Source organism: Neophocaena asiaeorientalis, unplaced genomic scaffold (assembly GCF_003031525.2).
Source record: "Neophocaena asiaeorientalis asiaeorientalis breed wild unplaced genomic scaffold, Neophocaena_asiaeorientalis_V1.1 scaffold76, whole genome shotgun sequence".
In the NCBI taxonomy this organism is placed as follows: Eukaryota; Metazoa; Chordata; class Mammalia; order Artiodactyla; family Phocoenidae; genus Neophocaena; species Neophocaena asiaeorientalis.
Window position 1 is genome coordinate 1,264,014 of NW_020173668.1, and position 23,793 is coordinate 1,287,806.

The window sequence follows — 23,793 nt, forward strand, 5'->3', positions numbered from 1 at the left end:
AGTATTGGTGTAGGATGTTGGCAGTAAGGATAGAGAAGAAAGGGTATATCTCAGAGACATTACAAAGAAAGAATTAATATTACTCAGAGACTGATACCGTTTAAGATAACTGGACTTGGGGATGGTGAAGCATGCCTTCACGAGGAAGGTATTTGAGGGGGTTGAAATGAGTTCAGCTTTAGATATATGGAGTGTGAGGTGCCATCAAGGAAAAATAGAAAACTGAGATTGGAGTTTTCTCAATCTCAGTTGGTAAGAGGTAGGACTAGAAATGTGTTAATTGTGGTTCTTCTTCATGGAAAGGAGCATGGAAGAAGATGACAGAGAAGGGAAAACTGGAGAAGTAATAGGGGAAGTCAAGGAGGGAGGAGAGTTTTAAGAACAGATACATCATTTAAAATTTAGTGACAAAGGAGATACAATGATGCCTGAGAAAATATTACATTTAAAGGTTGATGATCTTTGAGAGTAGATTTAGGAGAGTCTTTTAGAAAAAGGAAATCAAATGATGGCATTAAAGAGGGAGGGATGAAAGCCCCAGTAATAATTTGTGCCATGGGAGAATGGAAATCGTTAGAGGGGGCAGCAAGACTATGGAACTTTTTCCTTGGCTAGGTTGTATTTGTGATATGAAGACAGGAGGAAATGGAGGAAAATGCAGGATTAAAGTGCTAGAGAAGGTATGTAAAATTAAGTAGGGGTTCAAAGTCACTCACCTATTGAGGAGTGGAATCTAGAGAGATTTTCAGTGGTCAGTTTACAAATATCCAAGTGTAGATAAATAAACATTTATTTTTTAGGATTATCTGTAATACTACTACCCCGTTGATTCTCCCACCTTGTACTTCAATTAGCTGTATATACAAGTAATACCAGTAAGAGAAGTACATTATGACTCCTTTTTTCCCCCCAAGTAACTTTTTTCAGCCAAATAGAAATGTCACATAAAAAGCGGAAAGGAGGAAAGAAGGAAGATTGAAAATTCATACATGTGCGTTTTGGAAAATATTGAAAAGTTGAAAGAAGAAAATAAAAATCACCCATAATCTTACTGCTCAGAGTAATTACTGTTATAATTTAGTGCATATTCTTTTCGTTGTTTTGCTTTTAAGTGACATTTTGGTTTTTTTATTATGATTATGTGGGGGAAGAAAACAGAAAAAACATCTAGGTTATTTTGAAGTGTCAGCATTGTGTTATAATTGATATACACTGTTAAATCATGTTTCCAGATTGCAGGTGCTAGTGATTAAACCTTTCTCTATATTGATGTTTATTCTCATAGAATTTTAATTGTTCTTTTAAAATTGATTTATGGACCCTGATTTCAACTTAAGCCGTTTTTTGCTTTCTTTGCCTTCTAAAAATGATTAACTTAGGCAGATTTCAGCTTAAAATTAGTTGGTTTTTACAGTTTTCAGCTAATTATTTTCATGTCATCAATTTGAAGTTGTTAGACTGGCAGTAAACAAGTTACAGCTGTGCTCTGAATAAGGCTTTTACTTCTCTCTCTTACCCTTCTTTATTTCTTTGGCTGCATTGGGTCTTAGTTGCGGCACGTGGGATCTTCATTGCGGCAGGCATGTGGGATCTTTTGTTGCGGTGTGTGGGCTCCAGAGCGTGCGGGCTTAGTTGCCCTGCGGCATGTAGGATCTTAGTTCCCCTATCAGGGATCAAACCCACGTCCCCCTTCATTGGAAGGCAGATTCTTAACCACTGAGAGGTTAAGAGTGGGAAGTCCCTCTCTTACCCTTCTTGACTTCTCTTTCTAAGGTCTTTGGCATCTAGCAGATTGATAAGAGGAAAAGAAGAGTGGGATCCTACGGGGTTCTGTAGGAGGGGAATTAAATTGAGAAGCAATGAGATGGGATCAGGAAAAAAAAGTTTGCAGAGAAAAGGAATATCTTCTCTATGTAGAGTATGGTGCAGCTGATAAACTGTAGGGACAGTTTTGAAGTAGTTCCAACTGTTTGAGGTGGAAAAAGTATCAATGGAAGCTCTACCTACCAAAGTGAACTTCTGTATTTTGCTTAGATGTAAAGATTCTGGTATGTTTGTTTAAAAAATCATTTGCATCGGGGCTTCCCTGGTGGCGCAGTGGTTGAGAGTCCGCCTGCCGATGCAGGGGACGCGGGTTTGTGCCCCGGTCCAGGAAGATCCCACATGCCGCGGAGCAGCTGGGCCATTCAGTTTTTAAATGTTAGACATTAATTCTAAAAATTATTAACAATTGTTGATTAATGAGAAAGCTCTGCTGTGCTATTGATTTAAGTTCCTCCCTCTTATAAGAAATGTGCCTGAGAGGAACATTTTTTTAAAATAAATTTATTTATTTATTTTTGGATGTGTTGGGTCTTCGTTTCTGTGCGAGGGCTTTCTCCAGTTGCGGCGAGCGGGGGCCACTTTTCATCGCGGTGCACGGGCCTCTCACTGTTGCGGCCTCTCATTGCGGAGCACAGGCTCCAGACATGCAGGCTCAGTAGTTGTGGCTCACGGGCCCAGTTGCTCCGCGGCATGTGGGATCCTCCCAGACCAGGGCTCGAACCCGTGTCCCCTGCATTGGCAGGCAGACTCTGAGCCACTGTGCCACCAGGGAAGCCCCCTTAGGGGAACTTTTGATTTGTTGGATTTAGAATTCAACTCGTTGTACAGTCCCTATTAAAACCACAGCTTTTAGCCTTTTTGACATTGTGAATTAATCATGGGCTCCTGAAGTAAAGGAAGTAAGATTGAGAGTAAATAGAATTAAGGATTCATTCATACTTTAGTTGAAAATAAAGGCTTTTTTTCTTTGTTGACAGGGTGTCCTCCAATTAAAAATCTTGTGTATACCAGTTGAAACTGCTAATGTTGATGGGATAACAGTCTTAAAAAGTGTTATCTGTTTTGAATGGGGCTCAGTAACAAATAATTTGATCTCTTTTTGAAAAACAATTTTTTTCAACTATGTAATACACAAACATGGAAAAAAAGTTCCTAAATGCAGAAAGTACACAGGGAAAAGTTAGGCACCCTTTCACTTTGTCCTCTTGTTTTCCAAGTTCTCAGAAGCAATCACTATTTAACAATGCCTTGTGTATATTCTATAGATCTTCTGTGTATACACAAGCCTGTATGTATTCTTGTTCCTATGACAGCTTGATTCTAATGTTTGCTTTTGATATTGCATGAATGTTTCTTTGTCTTTTTTTTTTTTTGGTACGCGGGCCTCCCACCGCTGTGGCCTCTCCCGTTGCGGAGCACAGGCTCCGGATGCGCAGGCCCAGCGGCCATGGCTCACGGGCCCAGCCGCTCCGCGGCATGTGGGATCCTCCCGGACCGGGGCACGAACCCACGTCCCCTGCATCGGCAGGCGGACTCTCAACCACTGCGCCACCAGGGAAGCCCCTCTTTGTCTTTTTAATGCCCCTCACGAAAAATGGAAAGAAAGGTAACACTCTTTAAGAGTTGAGGTGAGGAGAGAATTCCCTGGCGGTCCAGTGGTTAGGACCCAGCACTCTCACTGCCGGGGCCCTGAGTTCCATCCTTGGTTGGGGAACTAAGATCCCACAACCCATGCGGCTCAGCCAAAAAAACAAACAAACAAAAGAGTTGAGGTGAGGAAAGGAGAAAGTTGTCTAATGAACTGTATAACCATGTATTTATAATGTTATGGTGATTTTTACTCTAATGCTTTGTAAGATTGATCTTACAGAGTCAGAAAGTTCAGGACATTTTATAATGTATATCTTTAAAAAGTTTTATTTATTTTTGGCTGCATTGGGTCTTCGTTGCTGCAAGCGGGCTTTTCTCTAGTTGCAGAGGGTGGGGCCTACGTTTTGCTGCAGTGCACGGGCTTTTCATTGTGGTGGCTTCTCTTGTTGCAGAGCACAGGCTCTAGGTGCACAGGCTTCAGTAATTGTGGCATGTGGGCTCAGTAGTTGTAGCTCATAGGCTCTAGAATGGAGGCTCAGTAGTTGTGGCGCATGGGCCTAGTTGCTCTGCGGCATGTGGGATCTTCCCAGACCAGGGCACGAACCCATGTCCCCTGCATTGGCAGGTGGATTCTTAAGCACTGAGCCACCAGGGAAGTCCTATATCATTTATAGTTGATTAAATGTGATGTTAATGGTCATCTGTATAAAATGTCCCTTTGTTACCAGGAATATATCTCCCCCCACCCTACAATTACGGATATGATTTTTTCATAGGGAAAAAAATGCATGTTAGAACTAGAAAGACCTTAGCGATTACCTAGTTCGATTCCCTGACATTACCGATGAGTAAATTGGACCTGAGCTTTGATTTCAATATTTTTTTTAGGATACTGTCTTTAAGAGAGAGGAATGCCTGTACAGTAAATGCGTCATTAATGAAGTTATCTAACTAAAAAGGACTTTATAACAAGATGCTGATTTTTACAACAGAGTATAATTGAGAATGGACAAAGTGTGGAGCAATATTTGTGATTCTTTCAGGAAAATCTCAAATGCATTCTGGAGGGGAGATGCCTTCATTACCATCAGACAGTCACTCTGCAAAACCAGCAGCCCAGCCTAGGAAATCATCTCAGCCAGATGTCTGTGCCTCTCCTCAAGAAAAGCCACTCAGGACTCTAGCTCACCAAGCTGAGGAAGAGATAGAGGATGGTGGACTCTTTATTCCAATGGGTAGGCTTTCTTTTCTTTTCTTTGAAAAAAAATCCTCTTTATTGAAGTATAATTTGCAGAAAACTGCACATATTCCAAGGTATCCAAGTTCACTGAATTTTCAAAGATTGAATACACCCGTGTAACCAGCAACCAGATCAAGAAATAATATTACCAGTACCCAGAAGTCCTTCCTTTCATTTATTACTGACACCCACCCATGGGTAACCATTATCTTGACTTCTAGCAACACAAATTAGTTCACCTGTTTTGTACTTTATGTGAAATATGAATATGTTTTTTGATTGCCTTTTCCCATTCAACATTATGTTTATGAAGTTGGTCCACATTGTTGCATGTACTTGTAGATTGTTCATTTTCATTATGATACAGCATTCTGTTGTTAGAATATTCTATATTTTCTTTATTAATTCAATTCTTAATGAGTGAATACTTTCCAGTTGTAGGCTACTCTGAATGGTGCTGCTGTGAACATTCTACTGTAGATCTTTTGGTGAACATATATGCCTAATTTTTGTTGTGTGGAATTGCTAGGTCATTGGATTAGGCCTCCTTAAAGTTTTTTGGAAACAATATATATATATATTTTTAAAAATTTATTTTATTTATTATTATTTATTTTGGGCTGCGTTGGGTCTTCGATGCTGTGCGCGAGCTTTCTCTAGTTGCACTGAGTGGGGCTGCTCTTCGTTGTGGTGTGTGGGCTTCTCGTTGCGGTGGCTTCTCTTGTTGCAGAGCACGGGCTCTAGGCACGTGGGCTTCAGTAGTTGTGGGACGAGGGCTCAGTAGTTGTGGCTCTCGGGCTGTAGAGGTCAGGCTTAGTAGTTGTGGCGCATGGGCTTAGTTGCTCCGCGGCATGTGGGATCTTCCCGGACCAGGGTAGAACCCGTGTCCCCTTAATTGGCAGGTGGATTCTTAACCACTGTGCCACCAAGGAAGCCTGAAACATTATATTTTTATTGTGAAATATAACACATACAGACGAGTGAATAAAGACTTCTTTATTTAGCTTAACAAATGGTTTTAAAGTGAACACTTGTGATTTCTTTTTCTCATCACAAATAATAGACCTCCATTGCTATGTAGGTTAGAAGTTGTGATAGTGGGCATCCACATCTTATTTCTGAACTTGTGGGAAGGTGTTCAGTATTCCTTATTATATGTGATGATAATTGTAGGCTTTTTATAGATATATTGTATCAGATGATGGAAAATTTTTTCCTAGTTTTCTGAGAGTTTTATCACATATTGAATTTGGTCAAATGCTTTTTAAAAATCTCTATTAAGGGGCTTCCCTGGTGGCGCAGTGGTTGAGAGTCTGCCTGCCGATGCAGGGGACATGGGTTCGTGCCCTGGTCTGGGAGGATCCCACATGCCGTGGAGCGGCTGGGCCCGTGAGCCATGGCCGCTGAGCCTGTGTGTCCGGAGCCCGTGCTCCGCAACACAAGAGGCCAGAGCGGTGAATGGCCCGCGTACCGCAAAAAAAAAAAAAAAAAAAAAAAAATCTCTATTAAGATTATTGTATGTTTTTTTTCTTTATTCTGTTTTCTTTTTTGGTTTTTTTTTTGGTTTCTTTGGCCGTGTTGTGTGGCATGCAGGATCTTATTTTCCTGACCAGGGATTGACCTCGTGCTCCCTGCAGTGCTGAAGTGCAGAGCCCTAATCACTGGACTGCCAGGGAATTCCCTCCTTTATTCTGTTAGTATGGAGAGTTACGCTGATTCCTTTTTAATGTCAGATTTATTGAGATAATTTGCGTACAGTAAAATTTTTCAGTGAGTTTTGAAAAATGGATATAGTTGTGTAACTGCCACTACAATCAATATATGGAACATCTCTCTCTAAAAGTGCCCTCATTCCCCTTTGCAGTCCTTCATTTTCAGCCTTTGGGAACCAGTGATCTCAATTTTATTCTTACAGTTTTGCGTTTTCTACAATATTATATATAGGTGTTACATAGTATGTATGTAACCTTTTGAATCTGGTATCTTTTAAAATTTTTATTGAAGTATAGTTGATTTACAGTATTGTGTGCATCCTGTACCTTTCACTTCGTGTAATGCTTTTGAGATGAATTCATGTTTGTTCTTCATTGCTGAGTAGTATTCTACTGTATAGATATACCACAATTTGTTTATCTGTTCACCAGCTGATGGACGTGTGGGTTCTCTCTGGTTTTTGCCTGTTATGACTAAAGCTGCTATAAACCTTCACATGTAGTTCTTTTTTTTTTTTTTTCTTTTTTCGGGCTACCCCATGTGGCATATGGGATTTTAGTTCCCCGACCATGGATTGAACCAGTGCCCCCTGCGTTGGGAGTGTGGAGTCTTAACCACTGGACCGCCAGAGAAGTCCCCACATATAATTCTTTTTTTTAAAAAATAAATTTATTTGTATTTTATTTATTTTTGTCTGCGTTGGGTCTTCGTTGCTGTGTGCGGGCTTCTCATTGCAGTGGCTTCTCTTGTTGCGGAGTATGGGCTGTAGGCATGCGGGCTTCAGAAGTTGTGGTGCACAGTTGCTCCGCGGCATGTGGGATCTTCCTGGACCAGGGTAGAACCCGTGTCCCCTGCATTGGCAGGCAGATTCTTAACCACTGCACCACCAGGGAAGTCCCTGGTTCTTTGATAGATACACGTTTTCATTTTTCTCGGGGTAATAACTAGGAGTGGCATTGCTGGGTCTTACAGTAAACGTATGTTTAAACTGCGTCTAAACTGTTTTCCAGAGTAGCTGTACCATTTTACATTCCCAGCAGGAATGTATGCAATTTACAATTGATCCACATCCTTGCCAGCGGTTAACAGACTTTTTAATTCTGTCTGTTCTACTAGGTGTATTTCCTTGTGTTAACTTGCATCTCCTTAATGAATAATGATATAAAGCATATTTTCATGTATTTATTGGCCATTCATAGATATTTTTTGGTGAAATGTTTGTTCATTATTCTGTTTGTCTATATTCCATTCGTAATTACTGCATATCTTGCATGAGATACTTTGAAACTATGCATATATCCTTTTTCTCTTCAGATGTTTCCCCCCTAATTTTAGCCTCCTTTGGTAGATCCCCTGCAACAATTATAATGCTGATTTTTTATTTCTGTTGTTCCTTTTACATTTATTAATTGGAATTTTTCTGTAAAGAAGAGCAGTCTCTTCTCCCTCATTTATTTATTCAGTTTTTATATGAGTGTGGACTCATGGATGTTTGTTTTATTATTTGAGTTATAGTGCCATGTAATCATTATTTATTTTGCCCGAATGGTTTCAGCGTTAGCCACGAGGAGCTACTTCAAGGTTTTTTTTGTTTGTTTTTTGAAATTTTATTTATTTATTTATTTGGCTGCGTCGAGTCTTAGTTGCGACATGCAGGATCTTTTTTGTGGCATGCGGGCTTCTCTCGTTGTGGCACGCAGGCTCTAGAGCATGCAGGCTTAGTTGCCCCTCAGCATGTGGGATCTTAGTTCCCCAACCAGGGATTGAACCCGCGTCCCTTGCATTTAGAGGCGGACTCTTAACCACTGGACCACCAGGGAAGTCCCAGGTTTTACTTTTACGGATTATGCTTTCGTGTCATATCAAGGAACCTTTGCCTAATCCAAGGCTACATAGTTTTTTTTTCCTGTCTTCTTCTAGAATTTGTAGTTTTACACATTACATACAGGTATATGTGATCCATTTTGAGTTAATTTTAAAAATTTATTTATTTATTTATTTCTCTGTGCCAGGTCTTAGTTGCGGCAGGGGGGATTTTCGTTGCGGCATGCAGGATCTTTTGAGTTCTGGCATCTGAGTTAATTATTGTATAATGTGGGAGGTATATTTGAGATTCTTTTTTTTAACCTATGGATGTCCAGTTGTTTCAGCACTATTTGTTGAAAAGATTTCTTTCTCCATTAAATTACCTTTGCATCTATGTGAAAGAGTCACTATTTGTGTGGGTCATTCATGGACTCTCTTCTTTTCCATTGGTCTATGTATTTAACCTTTCACCAATGTCACAGTCTTGAAATCAGGTAGTCTGTGTCTTCCAACTTTTTTTTTTTAAGCAAGATCATTGGGCTATTCTAGGTACTTTGCATTTCCGTGTAAATTTTAGGATTGGCTTGTCATTTTCTTCAAAAATACTTGCTGGTGGGCTTCCTTGGTGGCACAGTGGTTGAGAGTCTGTCCGCCTGCCGATGCAGGGTACACGGGTTCATGCCCCGGTCTGGGAAGATCCCACATGCCATGGAGCAGTTCGGCCCGTGAGCCATGGCTGCTGAGCCTGCACGTCCGGAGCCTGTGCTCCGCAACGGGAGAGACCACGACAGTGAGAGGCCCACATACCGCAAAAAAAAAAAAAAGAAAAAATACTTGCTGGCATATTGATCGATAATGAAACTGTCGATCAATTTGGGAAAGTCGCTGTCTTTTTTTTGTTTTGGCTGCACCATGTGGCATGTGGGATCTTAGTTCCCTGACCAGGGATCGAACCCCTGCCCCCTGCATTGGGAGCGTGGAGTCTTAACCACTGGAGTGCCAGGGAAGTCCTGGGAAGGTTGCCATCTTAACAATACTGAGTCTACTAATCCATGAATAAGATATATTTGTTTATTTAGGTTTTCAAAAATTTCAGAAATATTTTATAGTTTTTAGTATATAAATTTTTCATGTATTAAGTATTTATTTTAAATTTATTTATTTTTTATTTATTTTTGGCTGCATTGGGTCTTTGTTGCGTGTGGGCTTTCTCTCGTTGCAGCTAGCGGGGGCTACTCTTCATTGCAGTGTGCGGGCTTCTCATAGCAGTGGCTTCTCTTGTTGTGGAGCACGGGCTCTAGGCATGAGGGCTTCAGTAGTTGTGTGCGGGCTCAGTAGTTGTGGCACATGGGCTTAGTTGCTCTGTGGCATGTGGGATCTTCCTGGACCAGGGCTCGAACCCGTGTGCCCTGCATTGGCAGGTGGATTCTTAACCACTGCACCACCAGGGAAGTTCTAAGCATTTATTTTTTATGCTAATGTCAGTTTTTCTTTTCAATTTTCAGTTCATTGCTAATTTATAGAAATATAGATTTTGGTATATTGGTATACCTTGTGAGTTTGCTATAAATTCACTTATTAGCTTTATGTACTTTTTTGTAGATTCTTTAGGGATTTCTTTTTTTTCCCCCCATTTTTTAGGCCATGCTGTGTGACATGTGGGATCTTAGTTCCCTGACCAGGGATCGAACCTGTGCCCCCTGCATTGGGAGTACAGAGTCTTAACCGCTGGACCGCCAGGGAAGTACCAAGGGATTTCTCACATAGATAATTAAGTCATCTGCAAATAAGGAGTTTTTTTCCTTCATTTCCAATTTGTGTGTCTTTTCTTTCTTTCTTTCCATTCCTTCCTCTCTCTTCCTCTGCCTCTCTCTTTCCCTCTCCGTCCATCAGCCCCCATCTTATTATGCACTGGCTAGGACATTCAGTACAGTGTTGAAGAGAAGCAGTGAGAGTGGGCATCTTTTCCTTTGTTGCTGATCTCTTAGGGGAAATAAACTCAGTTTTTCACCACTAAGCAGAATTTGTTGGTTTATAGCTATTGTTTATCAGATTGAGGAAGTTCTGTACTATTCCTAGTTGTGGAGAGTTTTTATGAACTGATGTTGGATTTTGTGAAAAGCTTTTTCTGCATCTATTGAGATTATCTTTTGTTTTCGTTTTGCTTTTAATCTGTCGATATGGTGAATTGTATTGATTGATTTTCAAATTTCAAAGCATTTTTGCATTTCAGTGATAAATCGACCCTTTTGATCATGATATAGGTATATATATATATATATTTTTTTTTGTATTGCTGGATTTGATTTGCTAATATTTTGTTAAGGATTTTTGTGTCTGTGACTTGTAGTTTTTAAAAAAAATATTATTTATTTATTTATTGGCTGCTTGGGTCTTTGTTGCTGTGCACGGGGTTTCTCTAGTTGAGGCAAGCAGGGGCTACTCTTCATTGTGGTGCGTGGGCTTCTCATTGCAGTGGCTTCTCTTGTTGTGGAGCACGGGCTCTAGGCACGTGGGCTTCAGTAGTTGTGGCACACAGGCTTCAGTAGTTGCGGCTCACGGGCTTGAGTGGTTGTGGCTCATGGGCTCTAGAGCGCAGGCTCAGTAGTTGTGGCGCATGGGCTTAGTGGCATGTGGGATCTTCCCGGACCAGGGATCGATGCATTGGCAGGCAGATCCTTAACCACTGCTCCACCAGGGAAGCCCCTGTAGTTTTCTTTTCATGTCTTTGGTTTTGGTATTAGAGTAATACTGACCTCATACAATGAGTTGGGAAATGTTCCTTCCTCTTCTTTGTGTTTTTTTGTTTTTGTTTGTTTTTTTGAAGAGTTTGTGAATTGGTTTTATTTCTTCCTTAAATGTTTTGTTGAACGCACCAGTGAAGCCATCTGGGCCTAGAGTTTTCTTTGTAGGATGTTTTTAACTATGAATTCAATTTCTTTAACAGATAAAGGGTTATTCAGTTATCTCTTTGTTCTTGAGTGAGCTTTGACAGTTGGTATCTTTTCAGGTATTTGTTTGTTCTATCCAAGTTGTTGAATTTATTGACATAAAGTTTTTCATAATATTCCTTTGTCATCTTTTTAATGTCTGTGGGCTCTGTAATGATGTCTGTTCTTTTATTCCTCACACTCGTAATTTAGTCTTTCTCTTAATCATTCTGGCTAGAGGTTTTTCAAAGAACAAGCTTTTGGTTTCATTAATTTCTCTATTTTTCTGTTTTCTATTTTACTGGTTTTTGCTCTTATCTATTATTTTCTTCTGTCTCTTTGCTTTGGGTTTAATTTGGTCTTTTTCTAGTTTCTTAAAGTGGGAGCTTAGGTCATGGATTTGAGACTTTATTTTCTTTTTTTTTTTTTGGCTGTGTTGGGTCTTCATTTCTGTGCGAGGGCTTTCTCCAGTTGCGGTGAGCGGGGGCCACTCTTCATCGCGGTGCGCGGGCCCCTCACTGCCGCCGCCTCTCCCGCTGCGGAGCGCAGGCTCCAGACGCGCAGGCTCAGCAGTTGTGGCGCACGGGCCCAGCCGCTCCGCGGCATGTGGGACCCTCCCAGACCAGGGCTCGAACCCGTGTCCCCTGCATCGGCAGGCAGACTCTCAACCACTGCACCACCAGGGAAGCCCGAGACTTTATTTTCTAATAATACTATAGAATGTATCAATTTCCCTTTAAACACTGTGCTAGCTATGCCCCACAAATTTTGATATATTGCATTTTATCAACTTCAGTTGACAGTATTTTCTAATTTCTCTTGGGATATCTTCTTTGACCCATGGGTTATTTAGAAGTGTGTGTGGGGCTTCCCAGGTGGTTCAGTGGTTAAGACTCCACACTTCCACTGCAGGGGGTGCAGGTTCAATCCCCGGTCAGGGAAGTTCTGCTTGCTGTGCAGTGTGGCCAAAAAAGAAAAAAAAGAAAAGAGGTGTGTGTGTGTGTGTGTGTGTTTGTGTGTGTGTGTGTTTTTAAACAACAGAAATTTATTTTCTCACAGTTCTGGAGTCTGGGAATTCCAATATTAGGCGCTGGTAAATTCAGTTTCTGTGAGAGCTTTCCTCCTGACTTGTAGACACCCACCTTCTCACTGTGACCTCACATGGCCTTTTCTTGGTGCATGTGTGTGGAGAGAGAGGGAGTGAGCTTTCTGATATCTCTTCTTATGAGGACACTAATCCTATAGGATCAGGGATTCACCCTTATGGACTCATTTAACCTTAATTACTTGCTTAGAGGACCCATCTCCAAATACAGCCATACCAGGGGTAAGGCTTCCAACGTATGAATTTTGGGGGGACACACGTTCAAGTTAATTTTGGGGAGACACACACATTCAGGTTTTCTGTACGGGATTGGAGTCCTATTCTATGTTCAGTTTCAGAACCTGGTTTTTTAAAATGTAATTTTTATAGTTATAGAGTACCATATGGCTTATAACAGCAAAAACAAAAATCCACTATAACTTTTTAGAAGTGTGCTTTTTCACTTCCAAATATTTGGAGACTTTCCAGCTATCATTTTGTTACTGATTTCTAATTTAATTCCCTTGAGTTCACATCATACTTTGTATGATTTCAGTACTTTTATATTTATTGAGGTTTATTTTATGGCCCCATTATAATCTTCATTGGTAGCTCTTCCATGTGTATTTGAAAAGCATATGTATTCTGTTGTTTCTTAAGGTACACTGTTCTGTAAATGTCAGTTAGGTCAAGTTGGTTGACAGCATTGTTCAGGTTTTATTTATTTTTACAGATTCTTTTTTTTTTTTTGGTCTATTCTGTCAATTATTGAGAAAGGCATATTGAAGTCTCCAACTTTAATTGTGGATTTGTCTATATTTCTTTTCAGTTTTGTCAGTTTTAGCTCTACATATTTTATTTATTTATTTTTATTGTTTTTATTTTTTATTTATTTAAAATTTTTTAGCTGTGCCACCTGGCATGCTGGATCTTAGTTTCCCAAACAGAGATCAAACCTGCGCCCCCTGCAGTGGAAGTGTGGAGCCTTAACCACTGGACCGCCAGGGAAGTCCCTAGTTCTACATATTTTAAAACTCTGTTTTCAGGTACATATGCCTAATAACATACATTGAGTGGGTTTTGAATGTTAAGGCAAACTAGCATTTCTGGGGTAAACCTATTTGGTCATGATGTATTAGATTTTCTAATATATTGTTTAAGGTTTTTGTTTTTTTGTTTATGGGAGATAACTGGCTTTAATTTTCCTTTCTTATAAGGTCTTTTTCATGTGTTGGTATTAGCGTTATACTGACCTTATAAAATGAATTGGGAAATTTTTCATCATTATCTGGTCTCTGGAAGAGTTTGTTGAAGACTGGTGTTATTTCTTTCTTAAATGTTTTGTAAGCATTCACCAAAGGTGCTGTCTAGGCCTGGAGTTTTCTTTGTCAAAAGCCTTTTAAGTTTTGGATTAAATTCTTTAATAATTATAGGATTATTTAGATTTCCTGTTTCTTTTTGTGTCAGTTTTGGTAAGTTGTGTTTTTCAAGGAATTTGTACATTTTCTCTAAATTGTCAAATTTGTTGATATAAAGTTGCTTGTAATGTTTATTTTGGCATGTCTAAGATTTTTAATGAGGTTGTCTTTTTAGTTTTGATTTTAGTGAGGTCCTCTTTTTATTTGTGTCTTATTTTTTTTGTTGATAAGTTTGGCTAGAGGTTTATCAGTTAATCTTTTTAAAGAACCAACTTTTGGCTTTCTTGACTTTTTTTTTTCTATTTAATTGATTTCTGTTCTTTATTATTTCCTTCCTACAATCTACCTTGGATTTGATTTGTTCTTTTTTAGCTTCTAGTAAGATTTTCAATCTTTTTTTTCTAATACATACATTTAAAGTTAAAACTTGCCCTCTAAGCATTGCTATAGCTGCATTCTGAAAATTTTGATGTGTCATACTTTTGTTTTCATTCATCTTAAAATATTTTTAATATCCATTATGACTTCCTTTTTTTGTTTGTTTGTTTTTTTTTTTTTGTGGTACGTGGGCCTCTCACTGTTGTGGCCTCTCCCGTTGCGGAGCATAGGCTCCAGACGCGCAGGCTCAGCGGCCATAGCTCACGGGCCCAGCCGCTCCACAGCATGTGGGATCTTCCCAGATTGGGGCACGAACTGTGTCCCCTGCATCGGCAGGCAGACTCTCAACCACTGCGCCACCAGGGAAGCCCTGTGACTTCTTCTTGACCCATGAATTATTTAGAGATATGTTGCTTAATTTCTAAATGTTTGAGGATCTTTCTAGTTAAATTTCTTTATTGATTTCTAGTTTAATTCCATTGTGGTCAAAAAGCATATTGTATATGATTCCTGACCTTTGAAAATTCTTGAGTCATTTAGCTTATGGTCTGTTCATGTGCTGTTAAAAAGAATACATATTTAGTGGGTGTTTTATACATGTCATTTGAGTCAAGTAAAATGTCCTGTATATGTCTGTGAGGTCAGTTTTGTTAATATTGTTCAGATCTTTTACATCTTTACTGATTTTTTTTTTGTCTGCTGTCATATGTTACTGATTGACATTTGTTAAAATCTCCAACAGTGATTGTGGTTTTCTCCTTTTTTTCCCCTTTCAACTTTTTAATAAATTTATTTATTTATTTATTTTTGGCTGCATTGGGTCTTCATTGCTGCACATGGGCTTCTGATTGTTGTGGCTTCTCTTGTTGCAGAGCACAGGCTCTGGGCACACAGGCTTCAGTAGTTGTGGCACATGGGCTCAGTAGTTGTGGCTTGCAGGCTCTAGAACTCAGGCTCAGTAGTTGTGGCACACGGGCTTAGTTACTCTGCAGCATGTGGGATCTTCCCAGACCAGGGCTCGAATCTGTGTCCCTTGCATTGGCAGGCGGATTCTTAACCACTGCGCCACCAGGGAAGCCCTCAACTTTTGTTTTATATGTTTAAGCTGTATTATCAGGTGCACAGAAATTTAGAATTGTCATGTCTTTCTGTTGAATTGACTCAGCATGAAATGTTCCTTTTTACCTCTTTATCTTCTTGCCTTAAAGTCTACTTTGTATTTGATATTAATGTGTACATGGTATAAGTGTCTACATTGTTTTGCTTTCAACCTTTTTTGTGTCTTCTTTATATAAATTTATTTATTTTATTTATTTATTTTTGGCTGTGTTGGGTCTTCGTTGCTGCATGTGGGCTTTCTCTAGTTGCGGAGAGTGGGGGCTACTCTTTGTTGCAGTGTGCGGGCTTCTCATTGCGGTGGCTTCTCTTGTTGTGAAGCACAGACTCTAGGCATGTGGGCTTCAGTAGTTGTAGTGCATGTGCTTAGCTGCTCCGCGGCATGTGGGATCTTCCTGGACCAGGGATCAAACCTGTGCCTCCTGCATTGGCAGGCAGATTCTTAACCACTGCACCACCAGGGAAGTCCCCTTTTTTGTGTCTTTATATTTAAAGTGTATCTTTTATAAATAGCATAGAGTTAAAAAAAACAAAAAGCAAAAAACCTTGTCTGAACATCTTTGTTAGTTAGATTGTACACTTCATTTATATTTAATGTAATTTCTGATATAATTTTCTATTTCTCTATTTCTTTTTTGTTCCTTTATTTCTCCTTTCCTTCTTTTGGATTAATCAAATGCTTTTACTTTTCTTCTCTATTAGCTTTTTAGTTTTGTATTCTTTTATTTTTCTTTTACATGTTACCCTATAGATTAATATGCAGTCTTTGAAATTACTATAATCTACCTTAAATTAGTACTTTTACCACTTCCCAAACCATGTAAGAACTTTACAACAGTTTTACTTTATATATCTACTCCTGCCTTTTGTGTTATTGATATTGTATTCTAATTCTTCATTTGTTTTAAACCCTACAAGACATTATTATTATTGTTACTGTCTTAACCAGTCAATATTGATTTATATTTATCACATAGTTAACCTTTCTTATGTCTTGATTCATCCTGAAGTTCTTTATTTTGCCTTCATCTTGGGTCATTTTTTTTCATCTTGAAGAATTTCCTTTAGTATTTCTTGCAGACCTGGTCTCCTGTCAATGAATTATCTCAGATTTTGTTTGTCTGGAAAAAAAATCTTAGTTTTGCCTTCAGTTTTAAAAATTATTTTCACTGTGTATGGAATTTTAGGTTGTTCTTTTCCCTGCAGAACTTTAAGATGCATTCTGTTATATTCTGGTTTCCATTGTTTCTGTTGCAAATTCAGCTGTCAGTTTTGTTGTTACTTTGATAATTTGTCTTTTTTTCTTCTGCTTCTAAGATTTTCTCTGTTCTGGTTTTCAGCATTTTGACTATTATGTGTGTACTTGGGTTTTCTGTTTTTATCTGCTTAGGGCTTGTAGAGCTGCTTGAATATGAGATTTGATATTTTATCAGTTAAAAACAATCCTTGTAAATATTTTTTTTAGATATCATTTCTGTCCTGGTCTCCTTCTTTTCTTCTGGTATTCAATTTACATGTATGTTAGGTCTTTTCACCATGTCCCATGTGTATTGTTTTTTTCTTTATATTCTTTTCTTTTTTCCTCCATGCATCAGTTTCTGCTGTTCTGTAGTCTAGTTCACTAATTCTCTGTTTTGCTGTGTCTTATCTATTAAATTTTTCATGCCAGTTTAGCACTATAGATTCTATGTGAAATTCTCCATCTTTTCCTTTATTTTCTTGAATGTGTTAATCATAATTATTTAAAAATCCTTTTTCTAATATCTGATTCACCCATAGGTCTTTTTTTTTTTTTACTGTCGTCCTCCCCCATCCCCTAGTGTTTTGGCATCTTGGTTCTTGCTATAATTTTTGATTGGATGCTGGACATTGTGGATGAAAAATTCTAGAGGCGTTGGTATTGTTATCTTCCTCTAAAGAGGGTTATGTTTTCTTCAGGCAGGCAGATAATTTTGGAGGGTCACTTAAATTCTGCCAGGGGTTGGTTTTATGCTATATTAAGTCTACTTTGTTTCAACTTTATAGATTGTGGCCTATATTCCTAGTGGGTAGCTTTTCTGGGGTTTCAACACTTGTAAAAAAGCTATAGTGTTTATGAAGACTTTTTCTCCTTTGCAAGACTTCAACTACAACCTCTGTCTTCCCAACACTTGTGGAGTGTAATCTTAGTTCCCCGACCAGGGATTGAACCCATGCCCCCTGCGGTGGAAGTGCGGAGTCCTAACCACTGGACCGCCTGGGAATTCCCTGTGATTCAATCATAGTTTCTTTTTTTTTTTTTGCGGTACACGGGCCTCTCAGTGTTGTGGCCTCTCCCGTTGTGGAGCACAGGCTCCGGACACACAGGCTCAGCGGCCATGGCTCATGGGCCGAGCCGCTCCGTGGTGTGTGGGATCTTCCCAGACTGGGGCACGAACCCGTGTCCCCTGCATCAGCAGGCGGACTCTCAACCACTGTGCCACCAGGGAAGCCCTAAGCAGGTATTTTCATACAACAAAGCGACTTTGGTGATTTAGATATTACAGAACCCACCCATGTTTTTATTGACATCATCCATTTTGCAGTACATTTACAGTGCAAATTTACTTTCAACTTACTGCTTACATCATTAAATGTGCTTCTCAGCAAATACCTTGTTTTTAGCCACATCCCACCTTTCTCATAGAAGGAAAAATTAGATATTCTTCTTTATTCTAGTCTGATTTTTATAGAGTGGCTTCCTTTGTAAAATTTTTTAAATTTAAAAATTTTGTTTATTTATTTATTTTTGGCTGGCCACTGCGGCATGTGGGATCTTAGTTCCCTGACCAGGGATCGAACCTGCGCGCCCTGCAGTGGAAGCATGGAATCTTAACCACTGGACCGCCAGGGAAGTGCTTTTTTTGTTGTTGTTTTTGTTTTCCTTTTTTTAATTTTTAAATTTCAGTTCTTTAGAATTCTTAGGGTCAGTGGTATCCCAATATTTTAAAAGTAAGATAATAGATTAGTTCTAAAACAGAGTAAGATATGACTGAATTATCTGTTCTTTCTTGGATTGTCCGTGCAATGTATTAGAATTTGTTCAATTTTCCTTATAGACCCACATTCCCTATTAAACTCAGCCTTAAAATCAGAAATCAGAGGAGAAATAAGTGTAATGTGATTTAGGGGGATGTAATTAGATGAGATCGTGTAACCCCACAGTGATTACTTTGATTCTGTGTTTGTAAGATAGCCATTCTGAATGGGAATTATGCTAACTCCAATGCTTTTTCCATTGAAAAGTATTTTCTGCAGCGAATTTTGTTATTTCCATTTTTATTTTGTGATAAGTTTTCTTCACAGTTCTTTAAAATTATTTTTTATGTTTGTCTTTATTGTATTTTCATTGGGGTTGAATGTTTTACAGTGTATATTTTAAAGCAGTGTTACTCAAAGTGTGGTCTGAAAACCAGTGCTAGTTTGAGAACTATTTGTTACTGGTTTGAAACAAAATAAATCACAGAAACTGAGAATAAAACTTTAGAAATGTTGTAACATTTGACATTATGGCTATAGTCTTACTTTATAAAAGTATGAGTCTACAGTGGATTGGTCAAAAACAAGACTAGTTTTTCACCACAGAGAGTTTGAGAAGCACTGTTTTAAAGGACAATTTGATTCCTCATCAACTATCTGTATAAAATTTTATTAATTTTAGCTGCTTCCATTGTAAATTTACTTTTTTTGGTCTTCACTTCTATGAATTTTTGTTACATTTTGTAGATCTAAATTTCGTGAGGAAGATTTTATTTATTTAGGTTAATTTTTCGTTAATAACACACTTTATTATTTCTGGTATAACATTAATAGTTTTAACTTGTGTCTTTCATACTTTTTTCCCCGGGTCAGTTTTTCAATTGGCAGTGTTACCAACAACATGATAGGATATGAATATGAAGCTGAATCAAAACTTCGGGTGTCAGAAATCCTTTTCTTGCTCTGCAACTACCAGGTCATTGTTTAAGTACTGGTAAGATGAGAAGGGAAAGGTGGATGGCAGAAACCAAGCACTGCCTAGATTGGTCTACATGAGAAAGGATGCAAGAGGGAAGGGAGGAGCAAAGAGAGGAGATTCAAGCGTGGTGAAGAGAGAAGAGTTTTGGAGTTTATGGAGGAAAGGGGTAAATGAGATGAGAAGAGAGACTTTGGGAAAAGATATGTGTACAAAGGTTTTTAGACAGTTTTGTTGTGTATTATGCTATGTAATTCCCCTTTTGCTGCTTTCTCAAATGACCATCAGTAAAGAGCTTTGTCACTTTTCTGATGCATTCTAGAGTTTTATATTTCTTTTGCATCTATCACTTTGTTGGGATGTACCTCAAGGTAACCCATTTTTTTGTTTAGGTTACACAAATGTAAGATGTGTATGTTTGAATTCTTTTTTTTTTTTTTTTTTTTAACTTAAAAATCATTATCGGGCTTCTCTGGTGGCGCAGTGGTTGAGAATCTGCCTGCTAATGCAGGGGACACGAGTTTGAGCCCTGGTCTGGGAGGATCCCACATGCCGGGGAGCAACTAGGCCCGTGAGCCACAACTACTGAGCCTGCGCGTCTGGAGCCTGTGCTCCGCAACAAGAGAGGCTGTGATAGTGAGAAGGCCCGCGCACCGCGATGAAGAGTGGCGCCTGCTTGCCACAACTAGAGAAAGCCCTCGCACAGAAGCAAAGACCCAACACAGCAAAAATAAATAAATTAATAAACTCCTACCCCCAACATCTTCTTTAAAAAAAAAAAAATCATTATCAAAATTGTTTCCATATCATTAAAATCTCTTTGTAGACATTTTTAACTTGTCCCCCCCCATCAATTGCTTAAAAAGACTATTTTTAATGGGTCAGTTACAGTCCAGTGTATGGTGTACCAGTGTTCACTTAATCATTTTTTTCATATTGGCTGTGCACACAAAAAATGTTGCCTACCTTTTCAGTAAACAATGAATGTTGCCTGCTGTCAAGGCATCAGCCACTGCAGCCATACCCCCACCCCACCCCAACCCCAAAGGGTGCACCCTGAGGGGAATTCAGGTTGGAGAAAAACAGGATACTGGCCCTAGATAGTTAAGATGCATAGCTAAGGAATAACTTCAATGAGCCAAGACTCTTGCATGTTCCTCTACATAGAAAAGCACTAAAATCATTAACTTGAGATGTCTTTTTTTGCAATTAGCAGTAATCTTTTGATGTTCAATTACATGTATTATTATTATTTTTTCCCCAGTGAAAACTTCTGTATATCCTGGCTTCTCCCTAACCTCTTTGGAGCAGTTCCTCAGAGCTATCTGAGAGGCTGTCCCCCAGGCTGTAGTCCTCAGTAAGGTCCCTGAATAAAACATAACTTGCAACTTTTAGGTTGTGTGTTTTTCTTCAGTCGACATTTAGGTGTTTTCCACGTTTTTGCTAAAATAATTAATGTTGAAATGAAAAACTTGATTAGTCTTTACATGTGTAATTATTTCCTTAAGAAGAAGATTGGATTGAAAGTTACGAACATTTATCAAATTCTTGATATATATTCCCAAGTGCAAAAGCAATTGTTTGAAATTACTAATAATTTTTCACTGAGTAAACATTGCCAGGGTGCAGCTTGAAGGTCATAAAATCTTTTTAAACCAAAAAGGTTGTCTTGATGTTAATCTTCTCTAATCCCTTGTTTTCAGACGGTAGCAGACCAAAAAGTATCAGAGAGATGAGAACCTCATTTTGGTGTTGCGTGATAATCTACTTCAAGACTTAACAGATTCTAATAATCAAGAAGCTTTTCCTTTTATCTGGTTATATATATGCTCCTTTCTTGTAGAATAGAGGTACTTCATCCCCTCCCCCCTTTTTTAATCAGAGTGGATTTTTTTAATTGATTTGCTCCTTGTTTTTTTCTTTTCTAGACTCAGTGTAATAATAATAATAATGATAAATTACATGTGTATAATATTTCATTGGTTATAAAGCACTTTGATATATATTATTTCACTTAATATGCGTGGCATCCCTGATGGGAAGATATCTGTATTTTATAAAAGAAAAAAATAAGACTATTGCCAGGGCAACCCAGTTAAGTTATAGATCTGGGACATAAACCTGGGTTTCTGATGTATTATCTGGGTAGTATGGAGTAATAATTAAGACAGAGTTCTAGAGCTAGAGTGCTTGGCTTTAAAACATGGCTTTGTCATTATTAGCTCTTGGGAAAGTTTCTTAATCTTTCTGCCTCAGTTTCTTCCTCTGTACAGTGGGAAAAATAATAGTCCCTACCTCATAGGGTTGTTATGAGGAGTCAGTGAATTAATATGTATAAAGTGTGTAGAAGAATGCCTGACATAAAAGGAATATTCAGTGAATGTTAGGTGTTATTACTACAACAGTACTACCACATCTGCCTTTACCACCGCTGTTATATCTTAGTCTTCTTTGATTTCCAGGGCCAGACAGCTGGCCTTTTCTTTTACTGGTGGCTTTTTGGGTTAAGTTCCGGGAGCAGTTGCTTTGGTGATTCTTGTGATGTTCTTGGTTTATTTGCAGAAGAGCAAGACAGTGAAGAAAACGAGAAAAGGCGAAAAAAGAAAAAGGGTACCAAGAGGAAAAGAGATGGAAAGGGTCAAGAAGAAGGGACTTTGGCTTGTGACCTGAAGCTGGATGACATGCTTGACCGCACCTTAGAGGATGGCGCCAAGCAGCACAACCTAACAGCAGTCAACGTGCGAAACATCCTTCATGTGAGTAAGACGGGGGCAGCCGTTTAATGGGAATAGAACTCTTTCACCAGGAGCAAATAAAAGTTCTCAGGAAACTCTTGAGTCTTGGTGTGTGAATTACTAATTTTGTGAGTTCCCTGTGGCAAAATATTTTACATTTCAGGGTAGCCTTCTCTTTGCACTCAGCACAAGTTTGAAATGTGAACACATGTGAAAGAACTTAATTGGGAAGATAAACTGTTAACACTGCTTCCTTCCACTGATTTGATTGTTTATTGTTTAGCATATTCAAAGATAATGGAAGATGATAATGTTCACAGTGGATTTACTCTTGTGGGTCAATGTGTCTTAAAAGATGCCCAGTTAACAGTTTACAGTCCTTTGCACATATGCAAATACTCTTCTTTGCTATGTAGCAGTACAGCTATTTATAAAGCCTTTGCTGTTTATTACTGTTTCTCTTAAGCAGATAGTTAACCTGAGAATTTTTTTTTTTTTGAGCCATTCCTGTTAGTATCAGCTAATGAGATTGGTCCATTTGCTTGCTACATTGTTGGAAGCTGTGTGCTTCTCTCCAAAACTTCCTTCTTTGCTTTCAGTTGCCTTGCTCTACTCTAATCTGAAATCATTTGGGTATCTAGCTCTCGTTTATCCTCTACATATATCTAGCAGAGTTACAGAGACATGAGTATTATCTAGATGATACATCTTTGTTGCATAAAGTGAAATTTCATCTTTCTCCAGGAAGTAATCACAAATGAACATGTAGTCGCTATGATGAAAGCAGCCATCAGTGAGACGGAGGATATGCCAATGTTTGTGAGTAGTTATCGTTCTTTCAATGTCATGGAACAGAACTATCTGTAAACTGGCTAAGTGTAGTGAGTTGTTTACAAACTCACTTGGGAGTTTTAAAATAATTTGGCAGTTGGGGGCAAACTCAAGAATCACTCGATGATTTTTATTGACTGTTTTCTTCTCATTTTCCCTTCTTAGGAACCCAAAATGACACGCTCTAAACTGAAGGAAGTGGTGGAAAAAGGAGTGGTGGGTGTTCTGTTTTTTCTTTATCGTTTATTTAGCTTTGTTAATAGTATATAATTCCAGGTTATTTGTAGGGAAAAAATATAGGAAATATTTATTATGATCTGGGTTTGACTCCTTAAAGAAATATTTGTAAAAGGCAAATAGACATGTGGAGATGCAATATATGAAATCATTATCATAGTTTATTTTTATTTTAGTTGCTTTTTTGGAAGTGCTAGATAGATAACCATTTGGAGCGGTTGAAAGCAATGAGTGATGACAGTTTTTCTATTCATGTTGTGAGATATGTGGTGAAGTGTTTAAAGTAGTGTATTTCAAATTGTGTTCCAGGGACCAGTTGCATCAAGATCACCCTGGTATGGGGTTCCTCAAGAGTGCTTATTAAAAATGCACATTCTTGGGCTCACCTCAGACCTAGGAATCAGGACCCATGGGTAGGGCCTGGGAATATTCATTGTTGAAAGCCCAACAGTACATTCTTTTGCACACTAAAGTATGAGAACCTCTTGAAGACTTTTGAAGCATTCTGATACAGCAAGCTCTTTGATGCTGGGCACTGTGTTCTATCTGCTTAACAAGCACTTGTCCGGTTTGTGCTTACCTTCTGCAACAAGGCAGGTGATAGTCCTGAGGGAGTCCATTCTATCTCTGATAGTAAGAAAGATTTGCCATATGGACCCAAAATGCATACTGTAGTTTTTGTCTGTTTGTCTGGTTCTGTTCCTTGCAGCCCTGTAGAAGAAATGTCTGTTCCTCTTCCACGTGACCTTTCCTCTAGTTGAAGAAAACCAATATATCTTTTTATAACGTTCTTTTCTTGCTAAACGTCCCCTAATTTTTTATTGGTCTTCATGTGACAAGGCTTTGAGTACCTTCACCAATCTGATCCTTTTCTTCTGCATGTGCCAAGTTTGTCCGTATCCTTTTAAAAGTATGCCT

At 38.7% G+C, this 23,793-nt stretch overlaps 1 protein-coding gene across 3 annotated transcripts in view; it reads left to right on the plus strand.

Moving 5' to 3' along the window:
• GON4L (gon-4 like) overlaps positions 1–23,793 on the plus strand; it is an 83,671-nt gene that overhangs the window by 3,331 nt on the left and 56,547 nt on the right. For all 3 annotated transcript variants that reach the window (XM_024748099.1, XM_024748101.1, XM_024748100.1), the window contains exons 3-6: positions 4,458–4,649; positions 21,635–21,828; positions 22,552–22,626; positions 22,804–22,854. In XM_024748099.1, the coding sequence (XP_024603867.1) occupies positions 4,458–4,649; positions 21,635–21,828; positions 22,552–22,626; positions 22,804–22,854 (512 nt within the window). The remainder of the gene's footprint in view (positions 1–4,457; positions 4,650–21,634; positions 21,829–22,551; positions 22,627–22,803; positions 22,855–23,793) is intronic.